Source organism: Ascaphus truei, chromosome 2 (assembly GCF_040206685.1).
Source record: "Ascaphus truei isolate aAscTru1 chromosome 2, aAscTru1.hap1, whole genome shotgun sequence".
In the NCBI taxonomy this organism is placed as follows: domain Eukaryota; kingdom Metazoa; phylum Chordata; class Amphibia; order Anura; family Ascaphidae; genus Ascaphus; species Ascaphus truei.
The window spans coordinates 101,022,542-101,035,347 of NC_134484.1; the positions used below are offsets into that span (position 1 = coordinate 101,022,542).

General features: G+C 43.3%; 1 protein-coding gene across 1 annotated transcript in view; it reads left to right on the top strand.

Annotated features, from left to right (window-relative positions):
- Window positions 1-11,214, top strand: part of TCF24 (transcription factor 24) — a 30,859-nt gene extending 19,645 nt beyond the window's left edge. The window contains exon 2 of the mRNA XM_075589029.1: window positions 11,112-11,214. Coding sequence (XP_075445144.1) covers window positions 11,112-11,198 — 87 coding nt within the window. The 3' untranslated portion in view covers window positions 11,199-11,214. The remainder of the gene's footprint in view (window positions 1-11,111) is intronic.
- The last annotated feature ends 1,592 nt before the right edge of the window (window positions 11,215-12,806 follow it).

A 12,806-nucleotide genomic window follows, 5' to 3' on the forward strand; every position in this document is an offset into this window, starting at 1 on the left:
AAATGCATTGGCGGTCACTGTATTTATCTGTACCCTAAAGGGGCACATGAGAGTTGTGCGCTGTTTGTTCTTTTTTCTTCATTAGTTCTATTGGATATTGAGCCATCTGAAGCGACACAGCAGCAGAGTCTCTATTATATGTTATTGAGGTTTTTCATTTTCATTGTTTCAGAATATTCATTGTCACTATTGAGTATTCACTTTAAGATCACATGGTATAATATTTAACCTAAGTGTGGCACTATTATATTGTATTTGGTTCAGACCGCTATTGTAGTGAAGGGGTTAACTCCGCCTGCAACCTTCCAGCCAGGCCTAACCACCCACCCTGGGACTACTACCCCCTTCATCCACCCCCCCTGCCCAAAGAGACAGGCTATTGAGGTTTAACCCCTTAATTGCCTTAGTGGCTAGCTAAGAAAGATTGTGGTGGTAGGGGACTCCATTATTAGGAAGATAGATAGGGCAATCTGTTGCCAGGACCGCATGAACCGAACAGTTTGTTGTCTCCCGGGTGCTCGGGTTCGGCACATTGCGAATCGGGTAGACAGATTGTTGGGGGGGGGGGAGGGGCTGGGATTGACCCGGCGGTCTTGGTACACGTTGGCACCAATGACAAAGTTAGAGAAAGATGGAGGGTCCTAAAAAATGATTACAGGGATCTAGGCCAAAAGCTTAAAGCAAGGACCTCTAAGGCCTCGGACATAGTGCACTGAGCGTCGCTGAGCAGTGCTCTCGCTTGCTGACGCTCGCGCTACCAGGAGCTTTTTGCTGTCCTGACAGAGGAGACAGCAAGCGCGCTTGGGAGGCGGGTAGCACTGTGTGTGTGTGTGTGACTTGGTAGCTGTCAGTGTGTGTGTGTGTGTCACTTTGAAGTGTTCTGTGTGTTTGTGTGTCACTGGGGAACGTGTGTGTGTGTGTGTGTGTGTGTGTGTGTGTGTGTGTGTGTGTGTGTATTATATAATATTTAAAAAAAAAAAAAAAGACATGTGTTGAGAATAAATTATTTATTAACATTGTGCAACTTTGATAAATATATTCAAGCACGCACGCAAACACACACATACACATACACACACATACGCACACACATTATATATATATATATATATATGCACACACACACACACACACACACACGCACACAAATACACATATATACACACACACACACACAATGCACACACACATGCACATACACAGATGCACACACATTATATATACACACACATTATATATACATATATACACACACACACAAATACACATTATATATACACACACATATACACACACATGCACACACATGCATACACACACACACACACACACACACAATGCACACACACATGCACACATACATACACACACACACAGATGCACACACATGCACACACACACACACATGCATACGCATGCATACACATACACACACAATGCAAACACACACACACATATGCACACACAGACACACACACATGCACACATACATGCATACACATACACACACACATGCATACATGCACACACACACATGCACACATACACACATGCATACACACACACACACACACACGCACATGCATACACACACACGCACATGCATACACACACACACAGATGCACACACATGCACACACACATGCACACATACACACACACATGCATACATGCATACACACAGACACACACACACATGCATACACATACACACACAGATGCACACACACATGCACACATACATACACACACACACACACACACACACACACACACACACACACACACACACACACACTGCAAACACACACACACACACATATGCACACACAGACACACACACATGCACACACACACATGCACACACATGCATACACATACACACACACACAATGCAAACACACATACACACGCACACACAGACACACACACAACACACACAGGAGACAGGGACCGGAGCAGAAGGGGGGCAGGGACCGGAGCAGAAGGGTGGCAGGGACCGGAGCAGAAGGAGGGCAGGGACCGGAGCAGAAGGGAAACAGCGATCGGGGCAGGAGGGGGGCAGGGACTGGAGCAGAAGGGAGACTGCGATCGGGGCAGGAGGGGGGCAGGGACCGGAGCAGAAGGGAGACAGCGATCGGGGCATCACCCTCTCCCCTCCTACACACACAACACACACAACACACACAACACACACAACACACACAACACACACACAACACAATGCCTTCTGTCTTCTGTCTGGTAATGGCGGCTCTGCAGGGAACCGGCTGAAGCCCCATTGGATGGGAGCGGTCACATGACCGCTCCTCCGCTTCCCCGAGCACCAAATATATCAGTTTGGCGCTCGGGGAAGAGTTTCTCCTGCTCAGCGCGCATCAGCGCGCATCAGCAGGGAGAAACTATAGCCGCGCTGATAACAGATGCAGGGGCGTTCTGCATCTGTTCAGCGCGGCTCAGCACGCCTCAGCACGCCTGAGTGCTCTATGGCCCGGGCATAAGGTAGTATTTTCTGAAATACTACCAGTGCCATGCGCTACCGCAGGGAGACAGTCAGAGATCAGGCAGGTTAATGCATGGTTAAGAAAGTGGTGCAGGAAGGAGGGGTTTGGGTTTTTAGAGCACTGGGACTCCTTTTCTGAGAGGTGCCATCTACATTCTAGGGACGGATTGCACCTCAATGAAGAGGGATCTTCTGTGCTAGGGGGAAGAATGCTAAAAAGGTTGGAGGAGATTTTAAACTAGGATGGAGGGGGTGGGGAATGAAACAGATAATGAACTAAATGGAATAGATGAGGATACAAGGTGGTATGGAGGTAGAATGGGGGCAAGTGCAAGTTTGACAAGCAGTGAGACACCCATAATAAATACAGATAATACTAGAAAACTTCTAAAGACTAAACAAAGTGGGCGCAGAAAGGAAGGAGCAGATAAGATAATAGTACAGGCTAAAAAAAACTGAAATGTATGCTTGCTAATGCAAGAAGCCTGACAGATAAAATGGGGGAGCTTGAATTAATAGCTGCAAGGGAGCAGTATGATATCATAGGCATTACTGAAACATGGTGGGATGAAACTCATGACTGGACAGTTCATTTAGAGGGTTATTCTCTTTTTCGGAAGGATCGAACAAATAGAAGGGGAGGTGGAGTATGTTTATATGTTAAACCGGATCTAAAACCTATTATAAGGAATGATGTCTATGAAGGGAATGATGAAAATGTAGAGACTTTGTGGATAGAAATTAGCAGAGGAAGTAAAAGTATAAAGAAAATGTTTGTGGGAATATGCTATAAACCACCAAATATCTGTGAGATTGAGGAAGCTAAAATACTTTTGCAAATGGAGAAGGCATCAAAACTGGGTCATGTTTGCATAATGGGGGATTTTAATTATCCAGACATAGACTGGGGCAATGAGATTAGCGTTACAACAAAAGGGAACAGGTTTTGGGGGTGCTTAAAGACAATTATATGACCCAAATTATTGAGGAACCAACCAGGAGAGGGGCAGTTCTGGATTTGGTCAAACAATGTAGAAGTAATAACAAATATTCAAGTCCTGGAACATTTGGGTAACAGTGATCATAACATGGTCTCATTTGAAATAAATTATCAAAAAAACAGATTACTTGGGTTCAACAAAGACCTTCAACTTTGGAAAGGCAGATTTGAATAAACTGAGGTCTAATCTAGTAGTAATACAATGGGATGATGTTTTTGCAGGGAAAAATGTAGAAGATAAATGGGCAGTCTTTAAAACATTGTTAGAAAAGCACACTTATCAGTGTATACCCTTGGGTAATAAGTATAAAAGAAATAAGTCAAAACCAATGTGGCTAAATAAACAGGTAGGAGAGGAAATGGACAAGAAGAGGAAGGCGTTTAGATTCTTTAAGTCAGAAGGGACGGAGACATTGTATCAGAATTATAAGGAATGTAACAAAAATTGCAAAAGGGCAATCAAATTAGCAAAAATGGATAATGAAAAAAGGATTGCAATAGAAAGTAAGGTCAACCCTAAAAAATTGTTTAAGTAACTTGATAAGAAAAAAATGAGAAAAGAAAATATAGGACCATTTCAGTGTGAGATGGGTAGGCAGATTATTGGACATAAGGAAAAAGCTGAGGTATTAAACAAATTCTTTGCCTCTGTGTTTACCAGGGAAGAATCAAGTTCAATAGTAGTGCCGCAGGAGGAAGACACAAACTCCATATCAATGAACAATTGGTTAACTGAGGAAGAAGTTCATAAGCAACTTGAAAAAATTAAAGTAAATAAGGCACCTGGCCCCGATGGCATACATCCAAGAGTTCTCAAGGAGTTAAGCTCAGTAATAGCAAAACCATTATATTTAATATTCAAGGACTCTATTTCCACAGGCTCAGTACCACAAGATTGGCGTAAAGCAGATGTGGTGCCTATATTTAAAAAGGGAGCTAGATCACAACCGGGAAATTACAGACCTGTAAGCCTGACTTCAATAGTAGGGAAACTACTTGAAGGTTTAATACAGGATAATATTCAGGAATACCTAATGGAAAACAAAATTATTAGTAATAGTCAGCATGTATTTATGAAGGATAGATCTTGCCAAACTAACCGTATTTGTTTCTTTGAGGAGGTAAGTAGGAATTTAGACCAGGGTAATGCAGTTGATGTGGTCTACTTAGATTTTGCAAAGGCTTTTGATACGGTTTCACACAAGAGGTTGTTGTACAAAATAAAGAAAGTTGGACTCAGTAATAATATATGCACCTGGATTGAAAACTGGTTAAAGGACAGACAACAGAGGGTTGTCATAAATTAAACTTTTTCAGGTTGGGCTAAAGTCATGAGTGGAGTACCTCAGGGATCGGTACTGGGACCCCTGCTTTTTAACTTGTTTATTAATGACCTTGAGGTTGGGATTGAGAGCAAAGTCTCCATCTTTACTAATGATACTAAATTGTGTAAGGTAATAGAATCAGAGCAGGATGTAATTTCTCTTCAGAAGGACTTGGAGAGACTGGAAACGTGGGCAGGTAAATGGCAGATGAGGTTTAATACAGATAAATGTAAGGTTATGCATTTGGGATGTAAGACTAAAAAAGCGACTTACAAATTAAATGGAGATATATTGGGGAATCCTTGATGGAGAAGGATTTAGGAGTGCTTGTAGACAGCAGGCTTAGCAATAGTGCTCAATGTCATGCAGTAGCTGCAAAGGCAAACAAGATCTTATCTTGCATCAAACGGGCAATGGATGGAAGGGAAGTAAACATAATTATGCCCCTTTACAAAGCATTAGTAAGACCACACCTTGAATATGGAGTAAAATTTTGGGCGCCAATACTAAGAAAAGACATTATGGAACTAGAGAGAGTGCAGAGAAGAGCCACCAAATTAATAAAGGGGATGGACATTCTAACTTATGAGGAGAGGCTAGCTAAATTAGATTTATTTACATTAGAAAAGAGGCGTCTAAGAGGGGATATGATAAATATATACAAATATATTCAGGGACAATAAAAGGAGCTTTCAAAAGAACTATTCATCCCACGGGCAGTACAAAGGACTCGGGGCCATCCCTTAAGGTTGGAGGAAAGGAAATTTCACCAGCAACAAAGGAAAGGGTTCTTTACAGTAAGGGCAGTTAAAATGTGTAATTCATTACCCATGGAGACTGTGATGACAGATACAATAGATTTGTTCAAAAAAAGGTTGGACATCTTTTTAGTTGGGAAAGGTATACAGGGATATACCAAATAAGTATACATGGGAAGGATGTTGATCCAGGGATTAATCCGATTGCCAATTCTTGGAGTCAGGAAGGAATTAATTTTTCCCCTTAATGGGGTTTTTTGTTTGCCTTCCTCTGGATCAATAAGTATAGTTATAGGATAAAGTATCTGTTGTCTAAATTTAGCATAGGTTGAACTTGATGGACGGAAGTCTTTTTTCAACCTCATCTACTATGTAACTATGTAACTATAGCTATTTTAAGCATTGATTTGTGGTCCGGGGACCCCGTCTTCCCGAGATGCAGGCCCCGTTATGTCGGTATATGCCGGGGTGCCGGTATCCCCATGCATTTTATTCCCACGGTCACGTGACGCGATACATTTAAATGCATAGGAGATACCAGCACCCCATAACAGGGCCTGTATCTCGGGAAGCAGGGGGTCCTGAAATAAACGCGGTTCTGCTCCACAGACCCCCTGCTCATCTACACTATTATTAAAATTTATATTAAAATATTTCGATCGCTGGCGAGATATGCAGCTGAAAGAAATCGCCAGGTAAGCCCATTTGAGGCAGGCGATCATCACATCGCCGGCTACTCGCCCATTTTGGGAATTTTGCTATCACAGGTAATCAAGGTTTTCTGGATTCCGTGATAGCAACGCTCACAAAACAGGCGGCGGAAACGGGCCTGTGATTTTTAAAAATTTTTTTATGAAGGCTTATTGAATAGGCCCCATAGATTTTATCAAGGATTATTTCCTATAATTCATTCATTTCCATTCTGTTTTCAATGTGTTTAACTTACTACAATAATCCTACCCTCAAAGCAGATAGAAAGAGAGGTACAAAAATAGTGTAACTACAGTAACTAATCAAAACACTTAATCTGCAGAAATATTATTAGTGGTGATTAGATGAACGGATGACAATAGTCTAAATCTTATTCTTATTTTTTTTTATCCCTTAGTATTTGCAAAGTGAAGGGGGGGACAGGGACAAAATCACTATAATTGGGAAGAGAGAGTACTCCGTGTACCGCGGCAGCACACAGAGAAACGCTCTCTTTTCCTGGTGCCCCTAAGGAGATATCACTACGCATTTCACGTCCTAGAGATGCTTCTTAAAGGGTGTGGTAGTCATGGCAATCACCACCACACATAGTTACCCATTTATTAATCCAAATGGAGCTAATGTGTTTTGAAATTTGCCTATGTGGCGAAATTAGCCAATGTATATTTGAATTTCCCATCATCACTGGATAGCTATCATTGTACAGGAGGTGGCAAATATAATCTGAAAATACAGACTGATTTTGTTTTATTTACTTTGTTTTTATATGAATGCATATTAATGTATCTTAGTTGTTAGGCAGGCTAATTAATATGTACATTACAAGATATCACTCTGTAAGGGCAGAGAGGACATATTTTATTTAAGTTGTAGATGGGTACGTATATTTAAAAACCATAATGTTTGACTTCAACAATTAGGAGAGAAAGACATCGTTATCACTTTATCCTCAAGGATGCTGAAGAGTAACTTGTCCCCTTAAAGGATTAGGGGAGTAGTTTTTTATTTATTCATTGAAGGAGGAGAAGACAAATCCTTTATTCAGTCCAAGGGGATTAAGTGTATATAATGTTGAAATCCATTTCTTGAGGATTTCTCTCTCCCAATCCCCTTTGCTGATGCTGGGTGGAACATGGGCAATTCATATAACTTTACGGACATTTCAGTCACCTTGATGTAGCTCAGCATATGCCAGTACTTTTGTAATATAACTCTCACACAAGACCATTCATTATTGTAAGTATCGGTGGATCTGGTTGTTCGGTGGTGGTCTTACCCCCAGATGAAGTTGTCATGGGGTACATTTTGCTAGTGTATAGACTTCTTCTATTACTTTATAACTGCAGCCCCTTTGTTGGAATCTCTCATGATACTGTATGAGCCTGTTTTTCATATTCCTGTGTAGTCGAACAATTTCTCCGGATTCGCAAAAACTGGCCAATCAGGATCCCCTTAATTAGCAATTGAGAATAATGTCTGTTGGCTCTTAGTAAGCTATTCCTAGCGGTTTCCTTCCTATAAATAGTGGTTTGTAATTTTCCATCAGTTTGTCGTTGAAATTATGGATCCAAGAAGTTCAGAGTATTTGTATTGATCTCTAATGTCAATCTTAGATTTAAAGGGTTGTTATTAAGCTTGGAGATAAACTCTTGGAGTAATACATATCCATTGTTTACCATGTGATAACAGCTAGCACAGTTTAGTATTGTAAGGCTACGGCCCCAGTGGTCACAGCTGCACGCACGCAGGAGGGTCTGGCAGCGCGTGAACCCATTTCAACCACGACCTGTGCTCTGCGGTTGTGCTTGCGGTGAAGAGCAGGAGATCCGACGGGGGGGGGGGAGGAGGGCAGGCATGGTGGGGGCACGTCCATGATGTCACGTGGCTGGTTCGCCCTCATTGGCTGAACTGCCGCCGTGACGTGGCCAATGCTTGGCCGCCGTGCCAAAAGACAAAAATCTTGTCTTTCGGCCAAGGCAGTCGCACATCGCGCATCGTGCCTTGTGCGTGCGCACACACACGCCGACTGGGGCCTGCCCCATAGAGGGCTATGCCTGCATATCATCTGCATAGAGATGATACCTACGGTAAGGCCAAAAGAGTTGATGAGGTCACCAAGTTATAGTGTGTAGAGAAAAAAGTAGAGATCCCAGAACAGAGCCCTGAGGTTTCAACAACAGACAGATCAAAAGAAGACGAAGACACGTTAGTGTCAAGGATTGGACTTCGGCTAAAGTGGATCCCAGTGGCAGGAACAGCAGGGAGCGTGGTAGGGGTCAGCAGAGGTCAGAGGCAGGCGGCAGATAGCGTAGTCATGTAACAAGCAGAGGTCGGCAACGAGGAGACTGGAACAGGATGATAGCAATAGCTAGCACAGCAGTAAACACAGGAACCTAGCAAGGGCTGAGGAACCAGTATAAACAGGCAAGGGAGGAACAGGATTGGAGGTTTATATAGAAAGGCTGAGAGGTAGAGCACTGGTGCAGAGGTGTCAGGTTTCAGGGTCTGGAATGTTCCTTAGTTTAGCAGCAGCAATCCCGGTGGACAAGTATAAACACTGCAGGTTAGAACAAGACATTGAGAGAGCGGCAGCAATCCCGGTGGCCAAGCATGGGTACCGCAGGCTAGAATATGACAGCAACAGAGACAGAGAATGTGCGATGGGAGAGGTATTATGAGAATCAGAATAGAGCTTTGTTGTGGATACCAAGAGAGTTTAGAATATGATGGGGGACAGAGTGATCGTCAGCATCAAAAGCAGCAGAGAGATTAAGTAGGATTAGTAGGGAAAATGACTTTGGGATTTTGTTTCATGTAGATCATTGGCTACTTTAGTGAGCACAGTCTCTGTTGAGTGAGCTGCACAACAGCCAGATTGTAAAGGATCCAGGAGGGCATGGGAATTAAGAATGTTGATTTTACAGGAAAACACGAGATGTTCTAGCAATTTGGAGGCAAAAAGGCAGAAGAGATACAGGGCCGTAGTTAGTAAGGCATGTAGGATCTAGGTTGTTCTTAAGAAAAGGTGTGACCACTGCATGCTTAATGGATCAGGGAAAAGTGCCAGAGGATAGGGAGTAAATTAATATTTGGGTTAGATTTGCGACAGATAGGAGCAAGAGTTCTGAGGTGTGAGGGAATGGGATCAAGAGGGCATGTGATAGAGGGAGAAGAGAAAATCAGTGTAGAAACTTACAACTCTAACAGGAAAAAGAGCCAAGAGTGGAAGGAGGTGGTTTAGGTAGAAGCAGGTAGAAGCAGAGAGAAGTGGAAAGGGACATAAGGAATCTAATTGTAGATTCCATCCACCTTGCTTTTAAAGTAATTGGCAAAGGCTTGAGGAGAAGTGAAGGAAGAATGAGAAGTGGGAGGATTTCAGAGGAGGGAGTCCAATATAGAGACAATAGGGCATGGATTGGATTTGTGAGTATTGATGAATGAGTAAAAGTAGTGTTTTTTGGCCTTAGAGAGAGCAGAATTAAAACAAGGGAGGAGAAGTTTATAGTGCAGAAAAACAGTATGTGTGAGATTTCCTCCATAGGCATTCAGAGGAGCAAGTGCGAAGGAAGAGTGTTTGTGAATTTAGCAAACGCCATGGGTTAGAGCAGGGGTGCGCAAACTTGGGGGTGATATTTTCTGGGGTGGGGGAGGGTGCGGTGCTTACAGTGGCCCCGAGCTCTTCCCCAAAGCATTTAAATTAAATGCCGGGGGAGCGCGCTCAAGGCCTCTGTAACTCACTCACCTTGTCTCCAACGACAATGCGGCATCAAGTGACGCTGCGGGGTCACATGATGTTGCGTTGCCATGGCGCAATGCGACATCACATGGCGTCTTGACATCAGAAAACTCCGGAGAAGAGGTAAGGGGGGGGGAGGCGCGTGAGCAGGGGGGAAGAGCAGGCAGGGGGGCGCAGACCAAAAGTTTGCGGATCCCTGTGTTAGAGGGATGGGTGTGCCGGAGCCTAGAAGATTAAGGGATCAAGGGAGGAGAGGAAAGGATAGAGTTGTACCAGTTGACAAGATTGTTTGTTTTAGAGGAAGGAGAGAGAGAGGAGAGGTAAGAGTTTAGGGTAGATGCCATCGCAGAGTGGTCAATGGAGCGAAGGTCTCGAGAAGAGCGAGTAGGACTGGTAGCAGGGGGTGAGGGGAATGTGGCGGTGAATGATAGGAGGTGATGGTCAGAGAGCGGAATGGGGGAGATAGAGAAATAAAAAAGGGAACCATTTTTAGTTATGACTAGGTCTAATTTGGGACCATCCTTGTGGGTGCTGGAATGGGTCCATTGTTGGAGGACAAAAGGAGGAGGTTAAGAGAGAAGGCGAGATGCCCAGGAAACTGAGGGATCATCAATATGACAGTTGAAATCTCCCAGTAAAAGGACAGGAGAGTCAGAGGAGAGAAAGTAGGAAAGCCAGGATTCAAAATCTGAGAGAAAAGTGAAGATAGAGGCTGAAGAGGGAAGTAGTCAGTAGATGACTGCAGAGAGAGATGGTAGAAAAGTGCCCCATTTTTGACCATGGTGTTTACCTATACAACTATTATTATTATTATATTTTTTCTTGCAACATTTTCTGCAGTGCAGTACAGGTGCATAATGCAGTCCGTTGAACGCATTATTCGGCACCGGACACGCTTTTTCGACGGTCACCGCCGCCGATTAACATGGGACCTGCAATCCGACAGTCCGTTAACCGGCAGCGGTTAGTGGGATGCATTCCGTCGGAAAAGCGAAGACCGCCTATACTATTATGATCTGTAAAACATTACCATGCAAGCAGCACTAACACAGCAATGTCGTTCCCTTTTGTCGTTTAGAAATGGCCTATGCGATCCAGACTTTACATTGGAGCCACGGGGCAGTTTCTGCACCACCCAGCGTCAGCAGAGAACAAGGAACCGTAAGAAAACGTCCCACAATCAGCGTGCTAGATCCACTCCAGGAGCAGCCTTGGCTCTTCACTCTCCCTATACTATATAAAACTCCACATAGTGTAGGGCATGGGAGAAATGCACATCCTGGAAAAGCTTGTGTTTGGTTCCTGAAGCATGGACATTTTTTACAGCATGTGCCCACAAGCATTTCTGTTTACACCCTATCACAACTCCAATAGCCGAGCTGGTGTCACGGCCCTTTAGTGGGAAGCATTGCAATTTGATAAAAGATAGGATATTAAATAAGCGAGGACCTATGTAGCATTAACACACTGTCCTACTCACTTAACCCCTCTCCTGCCTGTGAGCCCTGCCATTCATAACAAGGCAAATTGCAAATCCCTCTGCCTGCGAGTGTGGTTAAAGGAATAATGCAAGTAAGTTGCCCTTTGATCGAATAGGAGGTAGGTGACACTGACACCTATTGACTTGGAGATACGGCCAACCAGTGACCCATAATATTATCTCAAGGATGATTGAGAAGGGTAATGAGAAGGGGAGACACAATGGAGTAAGCAGTGTGGCTATACACAGTGCACACGGAAAGGTGGAGGCGGTACAATCACAACAAGACTAAGCACCACAACATTGTATTAATTCATCTCATTAACTGACATTTAAGTCCCTGCTGCTTCTCCTCAGTGCTTAAGTAACAAATGATAGAAAAGTTGTACATATACCTATGTGAAAGGTCCTGTGCACGTCTCTATTTGTCACTGCTACCCTGGTGTATGTAATTCAACGTGTCGATTATTTATCTGATGGAAAGATACAAAATTGTCATTATACAAAGCTCCCGTGGCCCACCTCTGCGGCCCATTTTATACCTGCCCTGAAGCCTGAGACTTCGTTCCTGGCTTTTGCCTATATTTGGAATAATCTTGTCTCTATTTAATTTCCTTTACTGTGTTAGTTTCCACTACATCTGTTGGGAGGTTTACAATCCGGTCTAAAAGGTTTTCACGCAGCAGCTAAGCCCTACAGAACCAAAACAATATCCTGTGCCTGTTTGCGCACCAAATGGGAGAAATTACTTAGACTAGTGTGTTATATTTGCAGCTGATGTTTAGTTAGAAGAGTTTACACCAAGCCAGGTTTGGCAGACAAACCATGTGAAAAAAACCCAGCTCATCTCATTATAATATGTGCATCTGACGGCCTAAAAATGGCACCCTCAAACACATACGTTGGGGAAAGAGGTGAGATCCGTGTTTAACCAAATCACTACCAGGCGGGTCTGGAATACAATTCCCCCCACTTTTTTTTTTTTTATATTTCTTAATCATTAGGATGTCTAATTAGATATTTATCATTTTGTCCCGCCTTACTGGTTTTTAAATTGTGTGTGTGTGACCTAAAACATTAGAGTAGACTCCTAATTGAAATGACCGCCATGCACCTGCAACTTTTTTTTGGCATGACTGAACCTCAGAGAGCTTTATCTGAGGAGCTCAGGATAAGACACACAACACGTTGCTAGCTGAAGACAGCAATAAATGGTGTACTTCCTGTTGAGGTGAAGGAAGTGACAAGATGGAGTAGAAGTTGCCACGTGAACACTTTAGTACACGGCCTGTT